Source organism: Urocitellus parryii, chromosome 9, assembly GCF_045843805.1.
Source record: "Urocitellus parryii isolate mUroPar1 chromosome 9, mUroPar1.hap1, whole genome shotgun sequence".
NCBI classification, from domain to species: Eukaryota; Metazoa; Chordata; class Mammalia; order Rodentia; family Sciuridae; genus Urocitellus; species Urocitellus parryii.
The window spans coordinates 29163704-29185369 of record NC_135539.1 but is presented as its reverse complement, the minus strand read 5'-3'; the positions used below and the strand labels follow the sequence as shown (position 1 = coordinate 29185369).

Sequence of the window (21666 nt, the reverse complement as noted above, 5' to 3'; positions counted from 1 at the left end):
ATCAAACCAGCTGATCTTGGACTTTCCACCCCCCAGAATTTTGAGAAATAAATTGCTGTTCTTTATAAACCACTCAGTTGGAGGCATTTTATTAGAGTAGCACATATTGACTCAGGTAATGACTTAAAGAATGAACCCAAAGTGGGTTCCAAGGGCATCAAAAGAGGGGGAAATGCAGATCCTAGGCTCAAAGGATACCGGGCTTCTGAAACCAGCTGAGCCATCCTTCCAAACGCTGCAGGAACCATTCTACAGCCACATGAGGGACGGCAAGGGGAGCTGTCAGTGTGGATTGGGGGATGACAGTACAAACACCCTCCCGAGCTATGCAGGAGAATCTCACCTCTTCCAGGTATTCTGAGGGAGTCACCAAGCCTCCAGGCTCATCCCGGAGTCCTCTCCCTACTTCCCCACTTGGATGCTGGTGGGCCCATCACAGGCATCTCTCTTGATTTGCCCCTCCCCGTTTCATCCTTGCACCTGGGTTCCCAAAACGGCCTCTTCAATGATCTTCCAGCCTTCCATTTTGTCCTTTCAAATTGTCCCACACATTACTATGTGATTAATGTCCTTAACACTGCTTTCACCAAGTGATTCACCAGCTCAGACACCATAATGACTCTGCACCCATCTGCCCACTGCAGCAAGTCAACTCATCTCCGCGCACCAGCTCTATTAACTCATAGGTTCACTAACAATGAAGAAACCCAGTCCACCATTTTCTAACTCGTCTCAGCCACTTGAATTCTGTTATTCCACATGAGCAAAATCTTCTAACAGTTCCCTCATTAATCTTATCTTTTCTGCAATTAGACATGTCACACTGAGACGAGGAACTCTAGAAAGTGTCAGCTATCCAAGGAATATGGAGTTGATGTCTCTAGAGTTTCCCAATGTGGGCAGGTGCTGCCTCTTCACCTCGCTCCCTATATGTAGCCACCTTCTCTCTCTCAGGGACACACTTCTGTTCATTTGTTTTGCTTTCTGTCCTTTTCCTTATTTCAACTCCATTATGATTCACCCTTTCTGATTCTAACAACTTGCTTTATTGATCTTATGCTTTACCTAATAAGTAATGCCAGGATCATTCAGTCAACTCTCTGGGCCATCACCAAGATCTCCTTGGTATATACCACCTGCCTTAGATTAGGCCATTAGCAAGCAATAAAGGATAGACAGAGGAGGAAGGGAAATGAAAAAGAAAGGAATAAAAAATGAAACAAGTTGAGAGGGGGAAATAATAGCTACTATTATCAAGTATTTACAATGTGGCAAATATTTTCTATATCTTATCTTTATCCTCAAAATCACCTTCCAAGATTTCCCACCACTTTCTTAGTTTTCAAAACAAGAAGATAAAGGGTTCAATGACTCCCTTGAGGCCATACGTTTTAGTAGGGGTTAGAGACAAGCTTCCACACCAGGTGAACTAGGCCTTCCCTCTTGTCACCAGAACATCTGACCTCTAGTTACTTCTAGTGCACAGATTCTCTATATTCATCATTCACCAACAATGTAGTAATCGCCTCAATTATCAGGTAGACTGTGACAGTACTGCCTTGTGTTCAAGTAACCTGTATTTTTTTAATAACTGCTCTAAAGTGCAAAAGTAGCAATTTTATTATAGCATGCTCTTATACCCACTTTATTAGTAACAATTGTGGTTAACAAAGAACAAGAAAAATGAAGACATAAGATTTTACCAAAAAGTGCTTCAAAGGCTATTCAAAAAATAATAACATTGGCCAGGCACGGAGGTACATGCCTATAATCCCAGCAGCTTGAGAGGTAGAGGCAGGCGGATCATGAGTTCAAAGCCAGCCTCAGCAACTTAGCAAGACCCTAAGCAACTCAGCGAGACCCTGTCTCTAAATAAAATATTAAAAAGGGTTGGGGATGTGACTCAGTGGTTAAGCACCCTTGGGTTCAATCCCCAGTACCAAAAGATAAAAATAAAGTAATAATAATAAAACATCATTTGTTGCTAACAAGAAGCTAGAGATAGATATAGTAGTTCCCTTTACCCATAGTTTCTGTGGTTTCAATTTCCTGCAATCAACTATAGTCCAAAATTATTAATAGATATTTTCTAGAAATAAGCAATTTATAAATTCTTAAAATTGCACACCATTCTGATGTAATCTAGCTCCATCCCAAATCTATCTCTTTGTCCAGTGTATTCACATTGAACAAGCTACCCACCCATCAGCCGCTTAATAGCTGATAGACTGTGGCAGTACTGCAAAGGTTGGGTTCAAGTAACCTATATCTTATTGAATAACTGCTCCAAAGCATAAGCATAGTGGCAATTTTATTACAGTATATTGTTATAATCGCCCCCCTTTTTGTATAAGGGGTGCTTTACCACTGAGCTACATCCCCAGTCCTTTTTATTTTTTTGAGACAGAGTCTTGCTAAGTTACTTAGGGTCTCACCAAGTTGCTGACCTCAAATCTGGGATACTCCTGCCTCAGCCTCCAGGATTGCTGGGATTACAGGAGTATGCCACCATACCCAGCTGTTCCCCTTTCTGTTATTATTATTAATCGTTTACTGTACCTAATTTGTAAACTGAACTTTATCATAGGTAGGTATGTATGTATGTGTAGGAAAAAAACATACTTTATATAGGGTCTGGAATTGTCTAAGCTTTCAGTAATCCACTGGGGTCTTGAAATGCAACCCCCTGAGAATAATGGGGACTATAGTTATTAATTTTTCAACCTAACAAAATATAAGTTTTCTCTTAAATCCATACTCCTTCACTTTACTACACACACACACACACACACACACACACACACACACCACTGAAGGCTTACATTACAATTTACATTGTCTTCATCTTTACACCTACTTGTTTAGTTCTGACCCACGCTATCCTTTTAAGATTCTTTTTCTCTCCCCCTTTTCCTTACATCCCTTTTATACCAGCCCTTCCCTTTTCTTTTCTCACTCCTCTGGCTTTCTATATATTTCTCTTTAATAGACTGTTGTTCTAGTAGATTCTCAATACATACTTGAGCTCCATACTTTCCTCATGCCCCCCACTACCCCTTTGTCTTCCTCTTTTCCATATAATTTCTCCTCTCCTCATCTAATTCCCTCTTAACTGCCTGCCTCCCTCCCATTAGCCCTCCCTGCTTCCTTAAAAACCCCAAAGACACCTCTCACCCCTTTTCCCGCCTTTTTCCCCCAAAGCTCCAAAGCTCGAGGACCTCATTGTCCTCTTCCCCCATCCTCCAACCCACCCACAAGATAGCCTTGTTACCATGACGACTGAGCTTCTCAAAGCTGAAGTCAAGGACCTGGTTGCCATGGCTTCCGCTTCTCCGCCTCCAGCCCCGCCCGCGCGCCCCGCAGCATTGGCGCCTGCGCAGTGCGCCGTGAGATGGGTCTCCGCGTTGGGGCGGGACGGGGCGGGGCTTTGGCGGAGAGGGAGGGAGGGAAGGAAGAGAAAGGATAGAAAGGGAGTGGAGCTGGCACCTACGGTGGCCGAAGAGGGACGCGCCGAGCCGGAGGCTGCAGGATGGTAGGCTGTGCGAAGAGGGAGGGGAGGGGGGAACCGAGGGGCGTGGGCTGCACCTGCGGGGGTCCTTGGGGGCCGCCCTCGTTGGGAGCCGCTCTTTCCTCCCTCTGGTCCTCCGAGGACCCACTTCTCTGAGCGGGTGGGCGACCCGGCCTAGGGAGGAAGAGCTGGAAATGGCACTCGGGAGAGGGGCGGGGAGGGGGCGCGTTTGTGCGAAGAGAGGGGACAGTCTAGGGGCGGCGGGACCGTCCCAAGCCGGCAGAAGCTCTCAGGGTTCGGAGTTCGGTCCAGGGAGCCCCGACCCCGGCCGCAGGGAAGCACCCGAAGGCGAGGGGCGAGGGGTCTGTTCGCGGAGGGAGCGAGCGGGGGTCGCGGGTCACCAGAACGCTCTCCCCCTGAGGCCCAGACAGGATGGGACCTGCGAGAAAGCGGGCTGTGGGAGGGCGTTGTTTCCGGGTCCCGGCGTGTACGTCCCTCCTCGGTTCCCGGCCATGCGCGCCCAGGCTGGGCTGGGGTAGGGAGGCGAGTGGGCTGGAGGGTTGGTGCTGGGGACCCAGGTTTGGGGATCCCCGGCTCCAGTGCCTCTGGTTCTCCGCCCCCCATTCTGTTCTCTTTCCGGAACCCAGGCCTTCCGTCTTCCTGCTGGCTCCCCACCCCCTGTTTTGGCTGCCCGGGAGCTCCGTGGGGCCCCTCGGTTCTCCCCCTTCCCCATCCCACCCACCCCCCAAAGGAAAAAAAAAAAAACAGTTCTCCAAATCCTGATTTTTAACCTACTAAACTAGTACTGTTGTACACACCCGGGGATTCCAGCTCTGCTCGTGTCCACGGAGAAGGGAGTTGTTGGGAGCAAATGAGTCCAGGAAGGGACACCTGGAATTGGAAAGCTGGGGTGCACGAGGTAGTGAGGACTCTGCACTCCATCCCACTTCACCCAGCTTGCTCTTTGTTCCACAGACATTCCCTAAGGGAGCCACCCTGTATGACCCTGTCCTAAGCAAGGGACTGAAAGGGAGATCGGTCATCTGATGTCTGGGAAGTGTGGGTCTTAGTGGGAGGCACCCTAAAAGCAAGAGAAGAGCTAGGGATCATATGATTGGAGGATGGAGTTTGATCATTCCTGACACCAAGTCCAGTGTTGGACACATGTATACATCTGGAGAAGGATACCCCTGAACATATGACTGTCCATGGAAGACACTTAGGGACATCAGCAAGGGCTTATGAATAGGATGGGGTGGAAAACTGAGGTAGCTTGAGACAAGTACCCCACTTCAGCATGGTGGTGGATACAGGAGGATGGAAGGGAACAGGTATCTCTTTGCATTAACTATGTACCGCTTGTCACTGTGTTAGGCATTTTACTTCCTTTAGAAAGCAGAGTTAGGAAATGGGCATCAGGGAATAAAAATAATACCTAACATGTTATAATGCCTCCTATGTGCTAGGCACTGTTACATATATCAACTCATTTAATCCTTCTAACAGCTCTGAAAGGGAAGTTGTTTGATCATCTTCATCTTACAAACAGGGAAACTGAGATCCAGAGACATAAATCAAGTTACTGAAGGCCATAGACTAGAATCAGAACTTGAACCCAAATGACAGACACACCAAAGCAATAGCTTCTGCCAGAAGGAAAGTCACCCACTGGTGGGAACACCTAGAGTTGACAGCCAGCGGGTAGATTTTTTTTAAGAAAGTAGCAGGCAGCCGTAATTAGAGAATCAAGGGGCTGAATTTGGGCCTGTATGTACGGAGGAAAGAGGTTCAGAACAAAATCTCGGACCCTCCACTCTGTCCATGTCCTCCAGATGCGATTCATGCTGCTGTTCAGCCGTCAGGGAAAGCTGCGGCTGCAAAAATGGTACCTGGCCACGTCAGATAAGGAACGGAAGAAGATGGTTCGGGAGCTTATGCAGGTTGTTCTGGCTCGAAAACCCAAGATGTGCAGCTTCCTGGAGTGGAGGGACCTCAAAGTTGTCTATAAGAGGTGACTCCCCACCTGCTTTCAGACCCGCCTGCATCCTGCTGGATTGAAGTTTGGCAAAGAATTGAAATGGCAGAGAAATAGGTGCCTCCTAGGTCAGGGAGAACCGAGAGCCCAGGACAGCAGTGAACACCAGCCTCCTGTACTTTCCAAACTCCCCTTGAAGAAATTCTTGTTCCCTGCTTAGTGTTGCTCAAACCTGGCACTTGCCACACACATACTTCTGTCCCTATAGGCTCTATCTTGTCCACTGTACGTGTCCCTTACTGTCTCTCACCATTCGGAGGCCTTGCTCCACTTTTCCCAGCATACAGGTGCGCACGCCCCCACACACTCTTTCCAGTTCCTTCTCTGAGCAGGTCAGTTAGTTGGCTTGGGCTTTTGCTGAGTCAAAACTGAGCAGATCAGAGGTCAAGAAGGAAAGAGGACGCATCATTACTTATTTCTGAGAGGCAGTTACTCTTTGTGTACCCAAGGGCCACTTGCCTGTGTCCAGCTGGGGCGCAGATCTTGGACTGATGGGAGATTTAAGCTCAGAATACCTGGGTTCCAAAGCCAGTTCCAAGCTGTCTCTCGTGTCCCCTCCACAGATATGCCAGCCTCTATTTCTGCTGCGCCATTGAGGGCCAAGACAATGAGCTCATCACGCTGGAGCTGATCCACCGGTATGTGGAGCTCCTGGACAAATACTTCGGCAGCGTAAGTCTCCCCTCTCACCCCGGTTCTATACTCAGAAATCCCCCTTTCTGCTCAACTCCAAGGTCCATCTAAGTCATCTCTACTCTTCAGTCTCAGGGGAGAGATGCAGTTGGAGCAATGAGAACAGTAATTAATCTCCCTTTTTAAGCTTTAAGCCTATTAGCTGCGCCCCTTAATAAGCCCCGGGTTGAGGTGGGGTGGGGAAGGGACAGAATCTGGCACTTAATCTCCTCAGCTCAGACTTCTTGTGCTAGGACAGAAACAAGTTCACATTTCCTCAGTGGTTCTGACCTTGGCTTTGTATTGGAATCCTGTAGAGAGTTTTTAAAATAGTAATGCCCAGGGCCCCACCCCCAGAGATCCAAGTCACTTATCTGGGGGGAACCTGAGTCTTGTGCCAGACAATTCTGTATCCCACTCCACAAAGCCCTTTGGGGTTCTCTTGTTTGCTCCTCATTCTATCCTATAAAGAGGTGTCGATATCCCCATTTTCAGATGAGAAAACTGAGGCTGAGACACTCCATGATATGTACAGCTGCTTGGGACTCAAGTCTTCTACCCCATGGGCCAGTGTCTCTGTCCACTGTGCCACAGAGGGAGGCTCACACAGCCTCTGGTGGGAACAGTGTCACAGATATTAGAGGCAGTGCAACAGGAACCACGAACAAGGATAGACAAAGGCAGTTCATATTTCCTGGTTGGAGGGCAAGAGTCAAGAAGGAGGGAAGAAGAAGCAAAACCCAAGTCCTGAGGCTCAGGGTGGAAGAACTGAGACCCAGAGCAAGAACCCACCACGAGGGGAGTGGTCATGGGGAAATAGGGACTGGGCGCACCTTGATGGGCCACTCTGCCTTCTCCTCCCCCTCCTAGGTGTGCGAACTGGACATCATCTTCAACTTTGAGAAGGCCTACTTCATCCTGGATGAGTTTTTGATGGGAGGGGACGTCCAGGACACCTCTAAGAAGAGTGTGCTGAAGGCTATTGAGCAGGCAGACCTGCTGCAGGAGGTACGGGCCAGGGACAGTGAGGAGGAGGAAGAGCATCTCAGCAGAAGGGACCCTTCCTCCCCTGGACACCCTGCCTGCCACCAAGGGGGCCCCCTTCCCTGTGGTGTCTGGCCGCCACCACGCCCATCTGTCCAGCTTTCCCTCAAGCCCTGACCCCATGGGATGGGAGGCAGAAGGGCCCATCACACATCTATGCCAGTTGTCCCCTCATTGCAAGCTCTTTCCCCACCTAGTGCTTCTCTCGCTGTCAGGGGTTTCTCAGAATTGGAGAGGGGCACCCAGAGATCAGTCTTCTCTTCCCTGTTTTTTTGAAACACACACATTCAGAAGCCTTTGCTTCTCAGGAGCAGACGGCCATGAGGATTGGGGCTGGGGTGGAGGGTGCCTGGATATTGGTTCTCTGCTATCCAGCACCCCCGCCCTCACCCCATTGCTGCCTGCCCCCTCTCTGCTGTGCCACTGCTGAGCTTTGGTGCAGGGAGATGAGTCACCGGAATCTGCAGTGACGAGCAAGCCGACCTGAGCTGGCTCTGAGGAGGGGGAGAAAAGGGGCAGAGGGGGGTTCATCCCTACACAAGGAAAAAGGGTAAAACTGAACTCACCACGTCACTGGTCCAGTGTGTGTCTGTGTGTGTGTCTGTGTCTCTCACATACACACACCATACACACAGGCCCTGGTGCACCCCTACCCTGATTACTAGTGTTCTGCTGAGACCCTAGTGACTCATCTCTCTGCAGTCTAGTTTACCTTCCCTCAGGGACTTGGTGACAACCTCTTACTACCTCCCCCAACCCCCCAAAATAGGACCCTACTCTCTATACCCACCAGCCCCAGGAAAGCACGTTTCCAGCTCTGGTCCCAGGTTCCCTGAAGCCAAGCTTCCTGCTCACCCAGCTCCTGGCTGTGGGTTTTCTGGGTGGTGATGGGCCCAGCCTGGTCCCTTCCATGCCACTATGGGTGCTGGGGTGGTGCTGGGAGGCTAGTGAGCGCCCCTGAGTGCTTGCAGCCACCCCAGCCTTGGGCTCATGATGGTTTCTCTCCCCCTCCCCATGTCTCTCTGTGCTCCCCAACTCCGCCACCTTCCTTGTGGTTGCCGGTTGTCTTACCCACCCTGCTCTCCTGGTGTCTGCGTCACCCTGTCTCTGCCTCAGGAGGATGAGTCGCCACGCAGTGTGCTGGAGGAGATGGGTCTGGCATAGCCCCTGCCGGCCGGGCCCCGTGGAGCTAGGGGAGCTGGTGGAGAGGCAGGGCATGGTGGCTGCTTCTCCCGTGTCCCTCAGGGCCCTTCTCTTGGTGGGACCCAGTTGCCCCTCCTCTGCCGCCTCACCTTCTTTGGAGGGAGCCGTGGGCTCCGGCCCTTCAAACATTCCCTTCCTCCACCCTCCCTTTCCCACTGAAGGCTTTCGGAGCTAGAAGGCAGGAAAATGTGACCAAGATGGGGTGCTATTTGGCTGTTCCCTGCCTTTGAAGAACCAATGTCACCCAGAAATCCTCCCCCACTTACCACTGTAAATATATAAATATGTCAGGTTAAAGGGAAAAGGTTTTCAGGGCTCTTCTCTCCCCTCTGCCCCAAAACCTACCTCCACCCTCCCCCTAGCCAGCCAGGGCAGCTTCTCTGCCTGGGAGGGGGCCTTTTCCCTCACCTGCCCCCACTTCCTCCTTGGCTTTAGTGGGGCCCCTGTCCAGCACCAGGGCAGGAACTACTTAGTTAATTTTTTTCTAACCTTGCCACTTTGAGGGAAGGAAGGGCTGGGGGAAGGGCAGGCTTTCTGGGACACTGGCCCTGTGCCTCCTCCATTCTGTTCTGGGTGAGGCAAGAGCTAAGGGGGAGGGGTGGGCAAGTGTCCACCTTTATTTCCTTTCTTCTGAAATAAAAGGAAAAAGTGTTTCTGGACTTGGTTTGCCTGTGCTCTGTGAAGAAAGGCAGGGCTGCTGCATTCATTGGAAGGTCAAGAGTACACTACCTGTTAGCCTTTTTCAGAATGGGTGTTGCCAGACTTAAGAAAAAATACAGGATACCCAACTAAGTTCTAATGTCAGACAGTCAGCACATATTTTAGAAATGTAACCCACGCAGTCATTGGGGACACACTTGTTCTAAAAATATACTCATTGTTTATCTGGAATTGAACTTTAGATAGGAGTTCCATGCTTCATCTGACAGCCTTGCCCAAACAGTTTTGGGTGCTCAGCGCCTGACCACTGTCTTCACCCAGGCAGAAGCGACTCCTAGGGACAAATGTCCACTCAGCTACAATTTTCTTATGGAAGATTTCGTTTTCCTGGTTTAGTTTCATTTGGCAAGGAATCAGGAGTTCAAGGGTGTCTGTGCTTAGGAAGGATTGAGAAACAGCTAACAGCAGGGTGTCTCTGCGCTGTCAACCCCTTTCCCCCACATTTCCTGTGAAGTACATAGGACCAGGGAATTCATGGGGCAGTTAAGGGAGAGGTGGGGTACCACCCAGGACCACGGAGAGTTTCCCAGGTACCCACAGTGGCTGCTATAGTGTCTTGGACTGGAAGCTTGTGGCTTCATACTTGATGACTTTAACCTGCCCTATCCCCAAGCTTGAAGCGGGAAACATTTCCCCTCCAAATATGATTTCACCTGTTCTCCCACTCGACCCTCGCTTTGGTCTGGGGATAGCAGAAAGTGATCGGTTTCGCCGGCGCTTCCCTCACCGCCCCTTGGGAAGGACCTCACAGGCCCAAGGGGACGGGTGAATAATGGAGAACAAAGTCCTAATAAAATAGTCACTTTTATTTCTTAGCAAAACTATTTCCTCCGTGGGGGGTATTTACAACAGTGAGAGGAAAGGAGAGGTAAATTCAGAGCGATTTGGAGAGAGCTGACAGGCTCTAGGGACGCCCAAAGGGCGAGAGACAGACACATTTTCACACAATTAATTGGAACTGCTTTTTCCGGTTTCGGACGGGGACGTCCCAAGAGAGACTCGTTAGGGACAGGGCCCCGCCGAGGGGAGGGAACTCGCACAAACCACCCGCCCACCTGGGCGGGCCCCGGGTAACCCGAGAGTTTGGGGAGTTCGGGCTTCGGTCTCGAGAAGAGGTCTGGCAGGTCCCGGAACAGCCCGGAGACACAGCGGCCCGCGGGCGGGGGCGGGGCCAGGAGGCGACCGAGGGGCGGGGCCGGGGCGCATGCAAACACCGAGAGGGCGGAGGAGCGACACGGAGGGGGAGTGGCGGCGCGCGCGGCGGGGACGCGCGGGGGCGGGGCCGGGGCTGGTCACGGGCGCCGGAGCAGCACGTGCTCGATGTAATTCTCCAGCTCCTCCTGCTCCTGCAGCCGGCGCTCCTCCGCCTCCGCCGCCTCCTGCGCGCGCTGCGCCTGGGCCTCCTGGTCCGGATAGTGGCGCGAAGGCGGCAGGGCGTGGTGATAGTGGCGGCGGCGCGAGGCCGAAGGCGGCTGCAGTGTCCGCGGCCGAATGTAGTTGGGAAAAGGGTGGTAGGGCCCAGGGGGAAACACCTCGTTCTCCTCCCGATCCCAGGGCGGGAGCACTTCGTTCCAGTCCGGCAGCTCGTCCCGAGCGGGGGCGGGGGCGGGAGGCGGGGGCTGCGGGGAGCGGACGTGGGTGGGGGCGGGGGCGGGGGCGGCCCGGGGGGGCGGCACTGGCTCTGGAGGGGCGTTCTTCTTCCGCTTCCGCTTCTCCTCCACCTCCTCGATGATGCTGACCACATCGTCGGCTGGCAGGTGGAGTTTAGTGGACAGCTCAATGAGGCTATCGATCGTCTGCGGGTCCATCTCCTCGTCGTCGTCTTCCTCCTCCCCGCCCTCCTCTGCCCCCTCAGCCTCCTTCCGCCGGTGGCCTGGCGTCTCCTCCTGGGAGCGCTTGTCCTCTGCTCCGGCTTCCCCGTCCTCCTCCTCGGCAAACAGTAGCGCGTTCTGCCGCGCCCTCTCTGCCTCCTCCGCCTCGGCCTCCGCCTCCGCCGCCTCCTCATCCTCTTCCCCCACCCTCTCCTCCCCACCGCGTCTCTCCTGCTCCGCCTCCTCCCTCTCGCTCTCTCGCTGCTCCTGCGTCTCCTGCAGCCCCCGACCCCCCAGGCCGCGCTGCCGGGCCCCGCCCTGCAGCAAATACTGGAGCAGCAGGTCCGAGGCGAGGTCGGCCAGCCGCTCTTCCTGCGCCGCGGCCTGCCTTGTGGCTTCTGCCTGCCGCCGCCCGGCCTCTACCTGCGCCAGCCCTTGCTGTAGTAGGCGCTCCCCCGCCTCGGAGCCGCCCAAGAGTGAGCTCTCCGGCCGGCGCGCCTTGGGGAAGGGGGCGCCCAGGCCTTGGTACGCCTTGGATAAGGGTGCCAAAGCCTCTCCCAGGTGTGTTTTGGGGGAGGACACTCCTTCCCCGAACTGGTGGGCTTCGGGAAGGGGCCCGTTCTCAGGCATACGCGCCTGGAACTGCGAAGGAGCTGGGGGCGGCAGAGGCGCGCGCTCTGGGACGCGCGCCTGGAACTCTCCCCAGGAAGCGCGCCATACGCGCTCTGGCCCAGGGCTCTCCAGATTGACTCGGGTCAGCGTGTGCGTGCGGGTTTCGGTCTCTGCTGCCGCCGTCTCTTGCTGGCGCTTGGCACTGCTCGGACTGAAATCTCGAAGTTCTTGGAGCAGTGACGCTAGCGCCTCGAGCTCTTCAGAGGGGTCTCCCGCTTCCAGACCGTTCTCCTGCGTCTGAGGGCGAGGCGGGACCGCGGGTGCCTGGGTCTCTGGAGCCGGTAGGCTGTGGGTCTGGCTGCGCACGGTCTCGGTGAGCAGAGCTTCTGCTGTGTCTTCAGCTGGCCCCTGCTGGGAGCCACCCGACGCCGGGGACGACGCCGGGCGGTCGAGTGCCTGCAGCAGCACCGCGGCCAGCGCCCGGGGATCCACGCCCTGGAAAAGCTCTCCCTCGTCCTGCGGCTCAGAATTTCGAGCGGCTCGGACGTCTGGGGCGCTGTCATCCTTTTGCCCGGGCGTTGCGACCCCAGCTACTGGCTCTTTATGGTCAGAGCTGAGGGGAGGAGGCTGCGCCTCGGGGCGCCCCGGGGGCGCTGCTTCTAACCCCTTGATCAGTAGAAGGAAGCACAAGAGGGCGGAAGCCGGCAACCTGAGGGATTTCATGACCAAGGGGCTGCCGGAGACTGAAAAATAGAAGGAACCAAATAAAGAGGGGATTTCTGTAAGAATTCCCTGCTCTCTAGTTCTATGTTCCCTTCCCCCACCTTTAAGCAGGAAATCCGGGGCTTCCCTCATTCCCCTAACCTTACCCAGAAGAGGGACGTTTAGAAGCAAAGGAGGAAGATGTGCTGATCTCTGAAGTCGTGAAAATGGGAAAAGGATGCCTGCAACCCTCTCACCCAGTACTCCTCGCCCCCTTCCCTGAGCCATCTCACTGCCAGCGCCCACGTACTAAGCAGCAAGGATAGGGGGGAAAAATCTCTGCTCCCTCCCCACAGGACTCCCCGGATGGTGCGTGGGCGACTTCAGCAGCAAGAGAAAAGCTGCGACTCCCCCATTTACCAGGGACCCTTACCAGGGGCTCCCCGCTGTGTTTTCTACACCCCCATCCGGGAGGAGAGAGAATCCTCCCTCACACCCACGGTTGCTAGGGGTTTGGGGGGCGGACAGCGGAGTATTTACCAGCCGGTGTCACGATGAGGGAGGTGGAGAGGAGGGTCGGGGCAGGGTAGGGACAAGGGAAGATCGGGACCCGTCCGCCTTGGCTTCGAGTGGTGGCTGGGCTTTGAGCGACGGTCGAGGTCTGACGTCCAGTGGGCTGGGCTCAGCAGGATCCGCACAGCTCCGGACTGCTCGCTCTCTAGGGCTTCAGCACGCTGGACAGCGCCCGCGCCTCCGCCGCCTTATAAAGGGGAGCGCGCGGGGTCACGTGGGTGCGCACCGCCCCATTGACGTCAATGTTCATTCATGGCGAAGCGGGCGGGCGCCTGGTGGAGGGAGGACGCCCAGCGATTGGAGAGTGCGTGACTCTCCCGGCCTGCGCCTGCGCACTGAGGGCCTCAGTTGGAGGGGCGTGCGCTAGCCAAGCTCCGGGATGAATGAATGAATGAATGAATGAATGAATGAATGCTGAGAAGGGCGGGGCAAGGGGCTATGAATGAATGAAGGAGAGACGAGGAGAAAAGGATGAATGAATGAATGGGAGAATGAATGGAAGGGTGGATGCAGAGGCGCTAGAAGGCGGGAGGGTGGGTTACAAAACAACTTGCAGCTGCCAAGCTTGCGTTGCTGAGCTGAATAGGAAGGGGGCACCCCCAGCGTCTGACTGGGCATCAGTAGGAGATTAATACTGGGGAGGGGGAGAATAAGGATTTGAAAGCTACGAAGGGGTCTGGACTCCCTACCCCTCGACCTCACGGTCCTTGGGGAACACGCCCAAGGACAGCGTGAACCTGAGAAGAGGGGAGGATCTGCTCTCCTGCGGGCGCTGTCCACGGATCTGCGGTTCGGGATGCTGGCTCAGGTCCCCCGCAGATGGGTGGATCTTGCGGTTTTTGTACACATTGGAAAGGGTCCGAGTTGAGTCAGAAGAGAAAAGGGAAAGACAGGATGTGTGCCTTTGAGTCGTGTCTGTTCACGACCGGCTCTTGTCTGGAGAAAAAGGTGTGTCTGTCCTTCTGTCCCGCTGACTACCGTGCTTGTCAAGGCCCCCCGCTGTGCCTCTTCTCAGTCCACTTCCCACCCTCCTCCAGCTTCTTTCCCTCCCGCGGCTCCCCCTACCCAAGGACGTTTGGAGGGCGAGACCAGACCAGGTGGGGAGGGGGTTGCGCAGGTAGGGGGGTGACTCAACTCCTCTCTCCACCACTTAAATGGAAGGTTTGAACGCAATGGGGGGGGGGCGCTACGACGTCAGAGTTAGACCCTCTCTGCCACCAGACCCTTGGACCGTATCTCCTGCCAGAGGGGTTGGGGCTGGGGGCTTGGATAGTTAGAGGTTCCGGGAGTGGGGGGCGATGACGCACGGATTGCGCAGAGAGAATCCATCAGCGAGCTGGGTCCGGTGAAGGGAGACCAGGCGTGGGCGGGGGTGGGGGGAGGACGGAAATGGGGAGGGGATTGGGGAGAGGGAAAGGTGGCCAGGGGAGCAGCCACTGCAGGAATGAAGGAGAGGGAGGGAGACTGGAGGGGGCTGCGGTGCAGGCAGAGAGCAGTGCGGGGGCGTGGGCAGGGAAAGGGGGGAGTGACAATGACACACACCAGACACACAAGAACTGCGGACACAGGGGTGTTCGTGGGCACACGCAAGGCATCCCGAGACTCTGGAAACCAGGATGGGGCTGTCTGTGGGGGCTCATAGCCTCTTTCGGAGCCAGTCCGAGCCCCCCTCCTCATCTGTTCCTAGTACTGACCTTCATTCTATGTCCCCCCAACACACACATTCGCACACTTGCACACTCACGTGCTTTCCCTCTATAGCCAGCAGAGGCTTCTCGCTTCCATCAGTGGCTCGACTTTCCCAGAAGAGAGCCCATCAGCTCTGCGGGGAAAGAGGTGGGGAGGAGTGGAGAGAGAAAAGAGATGGGGGCAGGGAGAGGAAAAGAAGGAAGGAACCTGGAGCAGGTGGAAGAAGCAGGCTGAAGGAGAAAAGGAAAAAAAAAAAAACTATTGAGAACCAAGGTGACTGGAGAACCCAAAGGAAGGAAGGAAAAGGGATCAAAAGACCCTCTTGGCAGTGCTTCACATACCCCCTCCCACAACTCTCCAGGGCCTCCCCTGCCCCTCTGGATTCTCCTCAAATCCCTTGCCTTCATCTTTTCAGACTGTTGCATTACAGGCAGTAGTGGGATGGGGAGGGGGTCACGTCACCTTGAATGAATCAGAGAGATGTGTCAGACATCTGCAGGGGGGAGCCAAGGGGGCTGACTGACGGGAATAAGAATTTAAATGCAAGAAGATGGGAGACAGGCACCTAGACACATTCTGTAAACCCTTGGTTTGTACATGTGTGTACATGGTACCTGTGTGTGTGTGTGTGTGTGTGTGTGTACATGTGTGTAAAGGCTCCTGATATGCCTCTCAGCTTCTTTCTGTATATGTGTACAGAAATTAGAAAGACCCATAGTGGGGAAGAAAAAGAAAGGGCATGAGGGGAACAAATTGTGTGTTGCATCAGATTGAGAGTGGATGGTCATGGCACTGTTTTCCATTTAAATAGGGGCTCTTCTCTTCCAAGGCATGTGACTGTTTCTGCCCTTTTCCAGTTATCTGCATAGGTTCTGATTTCTTTGGGATGCCTGTCCACCTGGGCAACTTTGAGTCTTTGCACCCAATTCTGGGTTACCTGTTGGTGTCTGAAAGGTATGCCTGGCTTGGTGGTGCCCCAGAATGGGTGTATATGTATGTGTGTCTTTGTGCATTTATCTGGGTTCTTCCATGCTGGTGATTATGTGGGCTTCCATGTGCCTTGTTCTTTCTTGCCCCTCCCCCTATTTGTTTCTAGATCTCTATGCCATAAAGCTTCAGAATCCAAGTTACTTATCTGCTGTCCCCAAGTTGTGGGTCCTTGTCCCTGGTTTTCAGAGCATTCCCCACTCCTCCATTTCACCCAACCCCACACCCCTCCATGCCTCCACTTACTCCCAGGGAACCCTCTCAGACATCAATATCCCAGAGCCTCAGCCGTCGTGGGGTAAGGTATGGAGGAGACAAGGTGGAAACTCAGGCACCAAAGGCAATAGGCTTGGTGATTCCATTATCTGAATCTTGACGGTGTGGTCTCTGAACTGTGGATCTGCCTCTCACCCCCAGGTTTCCTACCTGGGTCAGCTCATTCACACATCTTCACCTCCCTGGAATGAGCTCCCTCTAGGAGCTTCTGGAAGAGATATGGATTAGGGACAGGTTCCTGGGATCAGGGAGAGGAGGAAAATGGCAGGAAAGAAAGAGAAATGGAGAGGAAGCTAGAAAAGGCAGAGCTAAGATGGGGATGCCTGGTGTTTGCTCTGAGTGGTTTGTATGAATCCATCTCTCTTTATCTTTGTTTCTGATTCTGCCATACTCCCCAGGAGGATAGAAGGAGAAGATGGGGTTCAGCAAAGTAGTGATCCAAAGCTGAAGGTTTGGAAAACCAGGGGGTTGGGGCAAAGCATTGAGTCTTTTCCCTGAAAAATCTGGGAGAGAAAGAAAGGGCAGGGGCTCAGGGCCCCCGCAGTTCATCATCCCCTTCTTCCCCTCCCCCTCCCCCAACCGGTGACTCACCTCTGCAGCCTTTCATTGCGTCAGCCATATGGGGGGACAGGCAGAGAAGGGGCATTTATGAGAGGGCAGGGGTCTCCACTTTGAAGTGAAAGGAGGTGCTGAAGACCCCTTGATAATGGCCCCATTTAGAATACATACATTATTGCCCTACTCCCTAGTCACTCCAGGGGTGGGAAGTCCAGGGAAGGGGCTGGGGAGAGGGCTGGGGGCCACTGGAGGGTCTGGAGTGATGAGCAATGGGAAGGGGATGCTCACCCTGATTTTTAATCCCAGGGTCTCATTCTTCAGACCCCCACCCATTTCTGAATGGGGGAGGGGAGACCCTGCAAACCGGGGGAGGCAACGCCGCAGAGATGAGTCACCAAGAAATGGAAAAAGAGAAAGAGACAGAGATGGGGAGAGACACAAAGAGAGACAACTCCTGGAGAGAATGAGAAAAGGACACACACACACACACACACACACACACACACATACACAAACATCACGAAGGTGGCATCCACAAACTAACAAGAGAAAAGAAATTGTGCACGTCCATAATCATGATCCAGCCCCCTCCATAATCATGATCCACCTGTCACACACACAACACACTGTCATATAGAGTTACACTAAAATTCTGAGACACACCCACTTAACAAACACAATGTCACACCTAGCTTAGCACAGTCACTCAGACTTAATGCTGAGGGTTTGTCCAGAGCAATTGAGAGCCCTCATTCCTCTTACAGAGTGGCAGGAAGGGGGTCAAAACCCTCAAGAAATGTGACTTCAAAAATCGAAGACGCATTTTCAGGGACTTACAGTCTGCACCGTACACACGCGACAATATACACAAGTCGCCTGCCTCCCCGTCTACACGTACATAGTAACATATCAAGCATTGTCTACATCAAGAAGCCACCTGGGGTACCTGTTTCTGGGGGTACACCAGGTATGTTGTCCCGAATGCATCCACCCAGACACCCCCTGGCTTGTATACATAGGTACAGAAACGCAGACACACAAAGACGCCCATGGACACACTCACACGGACGGAAACCACCTTGCGATGCCTCGCCCGCGTCCGCACTTGTCCTGGCGCCCCCGTGTGTTACTTTTCGGGATCGCAGTCTCCGCCGCTCTGGAGCTCCGCTCCCGGGGGAGTGGGGGCGGTACCCAGGCTCCTTCCACCTCCTCCCCCAACCACGCGTTGCCCACCCAGAAATGGGGAAAGCGAGCGCGGCTGGAAAACGAGTCGAGGGATGGGAGTTAGGCGCTTGGATCCTGGTGTTGAGAGAGGCCGTTCCTGGATGCCAAGATGAACTTGGGAGACGATCCCACAGAATTTGGGTAGCAGCCGACTTCCAGGTCTAGGGGAAAGCGAAGCCCAGGCTTAGTCCGGCGCTGCATCGCAGCCCGCCTGGGTTCTGAGCAACCGCTTCTTTCCTCCGCTTGGTGGAGGTGGGGGCGCACAATGGCCAGCAGCCCTCCCCAGCTTCCCCCCACACACCAGGAAGTCATTAGCCCCATTGCCACGGGGCTTAGAGATCCTCTCTAATACAGGCTGCTGGGGAAGGGGGGAAGATAATATGTTACATCCCTCCCCACTAAGAAGAAGAGAAACACAAACAAGGGGTGGGCAAAAGGTCCATTTTATTGCCATACGGCCATGGTGGAAATGGCAAGGAAGGGGCAGGAGGCAGCCAAGGCAGAGCAGCGTAGCCACAGAGCTGGAGCTGTGAATAGTGACAGTAGCTGTTCCCTTTGCCCACCTTTTCCCACCCACTGGCGCCCTCCTCTGCCCACATCTTGGATTCCATCCCCAGCAAACCCCGAGCTGGATCCACACTTCCCTAGCAACTGTCCACTGTCCAACAAGAAGTCCAGAGCTAATACCAACACACAGAGCAAGGTTCTGGGCATGCTGTGGCCTTGGCAAACCTGGTTCTAGGTCCAGCTATTGACGGGACTTCAAAGAAGTCACTTGGATCCTTCTAAGCTGTTTCCTTCTTCTGACTTTGGTGTGGGATCCAGTATAGGAGACAGCACTGTACAAATGCAGTGGTTAATACTTGCATTTATACAGAAGACTCTCAAAGTCTAAATAGCATACATAATCCAGAGGAACAGTGTGCAGAAGTACAGGGAGATGGGGGTTCCAGTTCTAGAAGGTAGACTGGTTGGAATCTGAAAAACCCTATGCCAGGTTGAGGGACAGCCCCTAGGCCAGGTTTGGTTGCACCAGTTTCTGGCTGGACCCTCTAGTTAGTTGGGGACCTTAGGAAAGAACCCTGGAGAAATAACAACATCATTCCAGTTTGAAGCAAAACCCAGCCAGTGTGGCAAGCTGAGGAAAGCACACCACCAAAAGTAAACAGGATCCCAAGTGGGGGATCATTATAAATATATTTTATTTACAACCTCTCTCTCTGGTAATGGGGAAGGGAACAGAAGAAAAAGGGGGGAGGAGCAGAAAAACTGGTGTTTAGGAGCTAAGTGACAGGAATGTCCAGGGAGGAAGAAAATGGGGGTGACAGAAGCAGGAAAAGGACACTAATCTAGAAGACAGAGGGGCCAGTGAGGAAGAGCGCCCTGGGCCAGTTCTGAAGCTTCAGAAGGGGAAGAGGAAGAGAAAGAACATGGCTGTGTCCCCCGCTGGGACCTGGGCATCACACACAATGCTGCCACTTCCATCTGATGGGTACAGAAGGGAGAAGCCAGGATTCATGGGAAGATGGACAGGGCTCTGAAGGGATCCATCATTCTTGGAAGAGAAGGGAGTGGGTAATAGCGAACAAAGGGGCTCCCCCATCTTCAGAGGTTCAAGTCTGGAGTGGGAAAGAGCATTGGGGGGAGCTAGGAGATGGCCCAGTTGAGAAAAGGGAAAGGGAAAAAAAAAACATAAGAGAAAAGGGAAAGGGGAGGACCTATATGCCTTAAGGTAGGGGGCCAGAGCCAACTTCTGAGGGGGGCGGAGCTTGGAAATGGTAGGCATGGGCTGGCTGGGGATTTGAGGAACGAAGCAACACTGAGTGCTTCTCCACTTTTCTCTGGGAAGAGAAGCCTCACGTGTCGGCCTCCAGCTGGTATTGTTCCATATAACTCTGGACCAGCCCAAGCCCCAGGCCTGGCAGAAATAAGCCAGCTGTGACCACAGCTGGGGCGTCAGGAAGAGTTGGCACAAGACGTAGAGGCCGGTGAGGGTGAGACAGGCGCTGCAGGTGCCCCAGCAGCTGGCTCTGCACCTGCGCAATGTGGCTGCCAAAGCAGTAGATGTGGAGGGAGCGCCACCGGCGGTCCCCGCCTTGCGGGGTAGGGAAGGGGCTCCTGCACAGCGTGAGCTCGAATGGGCGCGCCACTCCAGGCCTTTGGCCGCCAGAAGGCCTAGGTTGCTTCTTTTGGGATGGTAGGGCTGCGGGTCCAGTCCCTCCCGAAGCACTTCGCGTTGCACGGAAGGCGACAGAAGACGTGCCACTTCACCGCCTGCCTTGGACACGGCCTCCGTGGCAGTGGCAACAAGGTGCCAGAGGCCTGAGGAACCGCCAGCTGGGCGCCCAGGCCCTCCAGCAGCGCCAACGCGTTGAACCAAAGCAAAAGGATCCCCTGTGGGGTCACGAGTGAGCACGTGGCGGAGGCGGGGCGGGCGGGGGGGGGGTCGCTGGAGAGTCAGGCTTCTCTGCATCTTCACTCCACACTCGCGCCTACCGGCTCCCAGTTGGGCCCTTTGGGAGGACCGACTGGGTCCAGGCAGGTAGCAGGGATGGCCAGAGGCGATGGCTCTGAATACCTGGATCCCCAACGAGAGGCGGGATCAGTATGGAATAGCCCTGAGACCTGGGGTGTGGGTCTTTGGACACCCGAGGGGAGTGAAACCAAGGAAAGCAAATCAATAAGTAAAATGCGAGCGGCCGAGAGGGAGGGAAAGGGCTCGAATTGGGATGTCTGGGCCAGTGAAGGGTATCAGGATCCACGTAGGGGAGGCCGGGTCACGGAAGTCGGGAAGTAAGGACTAACGGTTTGGGGCTGGGAGTGGGAAGTGGACTGTAAACGCACCCCCAGTGGAGTCCCCGCGCTCCGTGCTCCTCAGTCCTTCTCACCTGCTTGGTAATTAGCGGTATTCCTTCAGCTCCTGGGCCCGAGCTGGTAGTTTCGAGTGAGTCGTGCCACCTTGACCCTCCGCTGCTGTCGTTTGACCAGCTGTGAGCAGAAGCGCTGCAGAAGCCGGGCCACGCTCTTGCTGCGCTCCCAGGGCGCCAAGCGCAGCCCCTCCACCAGCGTCGATCAAGTTCACCGACTCCAGCGGGGTCTGCGGACTAAGGTCGTCAGGGGGTACCCCACTCCCGTCTCCGCCAGGCCCCTCGCTACAGGACTCTCACACTCATTCTTCCTTTATCACTGTCCCAGTTACCAGGCCAGACCCGGGAGGCCCTGGGAACTCTCCTGAGCACTTAGGTCTCAGATTCCTGAGGGGGCAGAACAATCGGGGGCTCTTCCAGCTCCGCTTGCAAAACGTCCCAGACCGCTCGCCACTCCCTTTTCTTGGCTCCATCCCCAAGAGCTTGTCACACCCTTTAGCCCTTAGCTCGAATACAGCTTCCCCTTCGCTGCTCTACAGCCCCAACTCTGTTGGTGCTGCCCTGAGCTTCCAGGTAGATCGTTTGGGCCAGATTGCGTCTATTCACAGGTCCTGGTCCCAGTCTAGCTGCTCCCACCTGTAGGCTACTCTCTCTTGTTTGCCCCCTTCTTTTTGTTTTCCCGTCCCCAGAAAGTCTCAATGGGATCCTCAAACTGTCACAGGTCCCTTTGGTTCCTTTGCTGTATGGACTTCTTCCCCCACGTTACCCTCACTGACCTAGCCCCTAGACCCGCATGTCCTAGGCCTTGGTCCCCAAACTGGCTATATTTTCTCAGTAAATGGACGAGGGATGAGGAAAAGCTGGCCTAAGATCCAAACCCTGAAACTTGGCTTCATCTCTTTTCATCCAGGCCCCGCCCCTTTCATCACACCCCCATTTCCCTTGGCTTGCACCTCCAGGAGAGATTGATCCTGGGGCCAGCTGTGGTACCCATTCAGGAGGTAGTTCAAGCCCCCCCGGAGATGCACCCCCTTGCTCACCCCGCCCATCGACAGATGGCCAGCACCTCTCAAACTCCCATTCTGTAGCCACCACGAAGTCCAACAGTCAGCCTCTGCCTCAGGTCATGATCTGGTCCTGGGCTCCGCCCCCAAGAACTTGGCCTGGGCTTCATGCCCTGGATCA

General features: G+C 54.4%; 3 protein-coding genes across 3 annotated transcripts; 1 reads left to right on the top strand and 2 right to left on the bottom strand.

The window, feature by feature from the left end:
- Positions 1-3441: 3441 nt before the first annotated feature.
- Positions 3442-9094, top strand: Ap1s1 (adaptor related protein complex 1 subunit sigma 1). Its single transcript, XM_026396911.2, has 5 exons — positions 3442-3532; positions 5341-5519; positions 6107-6215; positions 7086-7223; positions 8376-9094. The coding sequence occupies exons 1-5, from the start codon at positions 3530-3532 to the stop codon at positions 8421-8423; spliced, it is 477 nt and encodes a 158-aa protein (XP_026252696.1). The 5' UTR covers positions 3442-3529; the 3' UTR covers positions 8424-9094.
- Positions 9095-10474: 1380 nt separating this feature from the next.
- Vgf (VGF nerve growth factor inducible) lies at positions 10475-12328 on the bottom strand. The gene has a single exon (XM_026396905.2). The coding sequence runs from the start codon at positions 12326-12328 to the stop codon at positions 10475-10477; it is 1854 nt and encodes a 617-aa protein (XP_026252690.2).
- Positions 12329-19470: 7142 nt separating this feature from the next.
- Positions 19471-21530, bottom strand: Nat16 (N-acetyltransferase 16 (putative)). The gene is given in 8 exon segments (XM_026396868.2): positions 19471-19535; positions 19538-19611; positions 19613-19748; positions 19751-19909; positions 19912-20022; positions 20515-20675; positions 20677-20709; positions 21406-21530. Coding segments are annotated over 8 exon segments (864 nt in total).
- Positions 21531-21666: the final 136 nt, after the last annotated feature.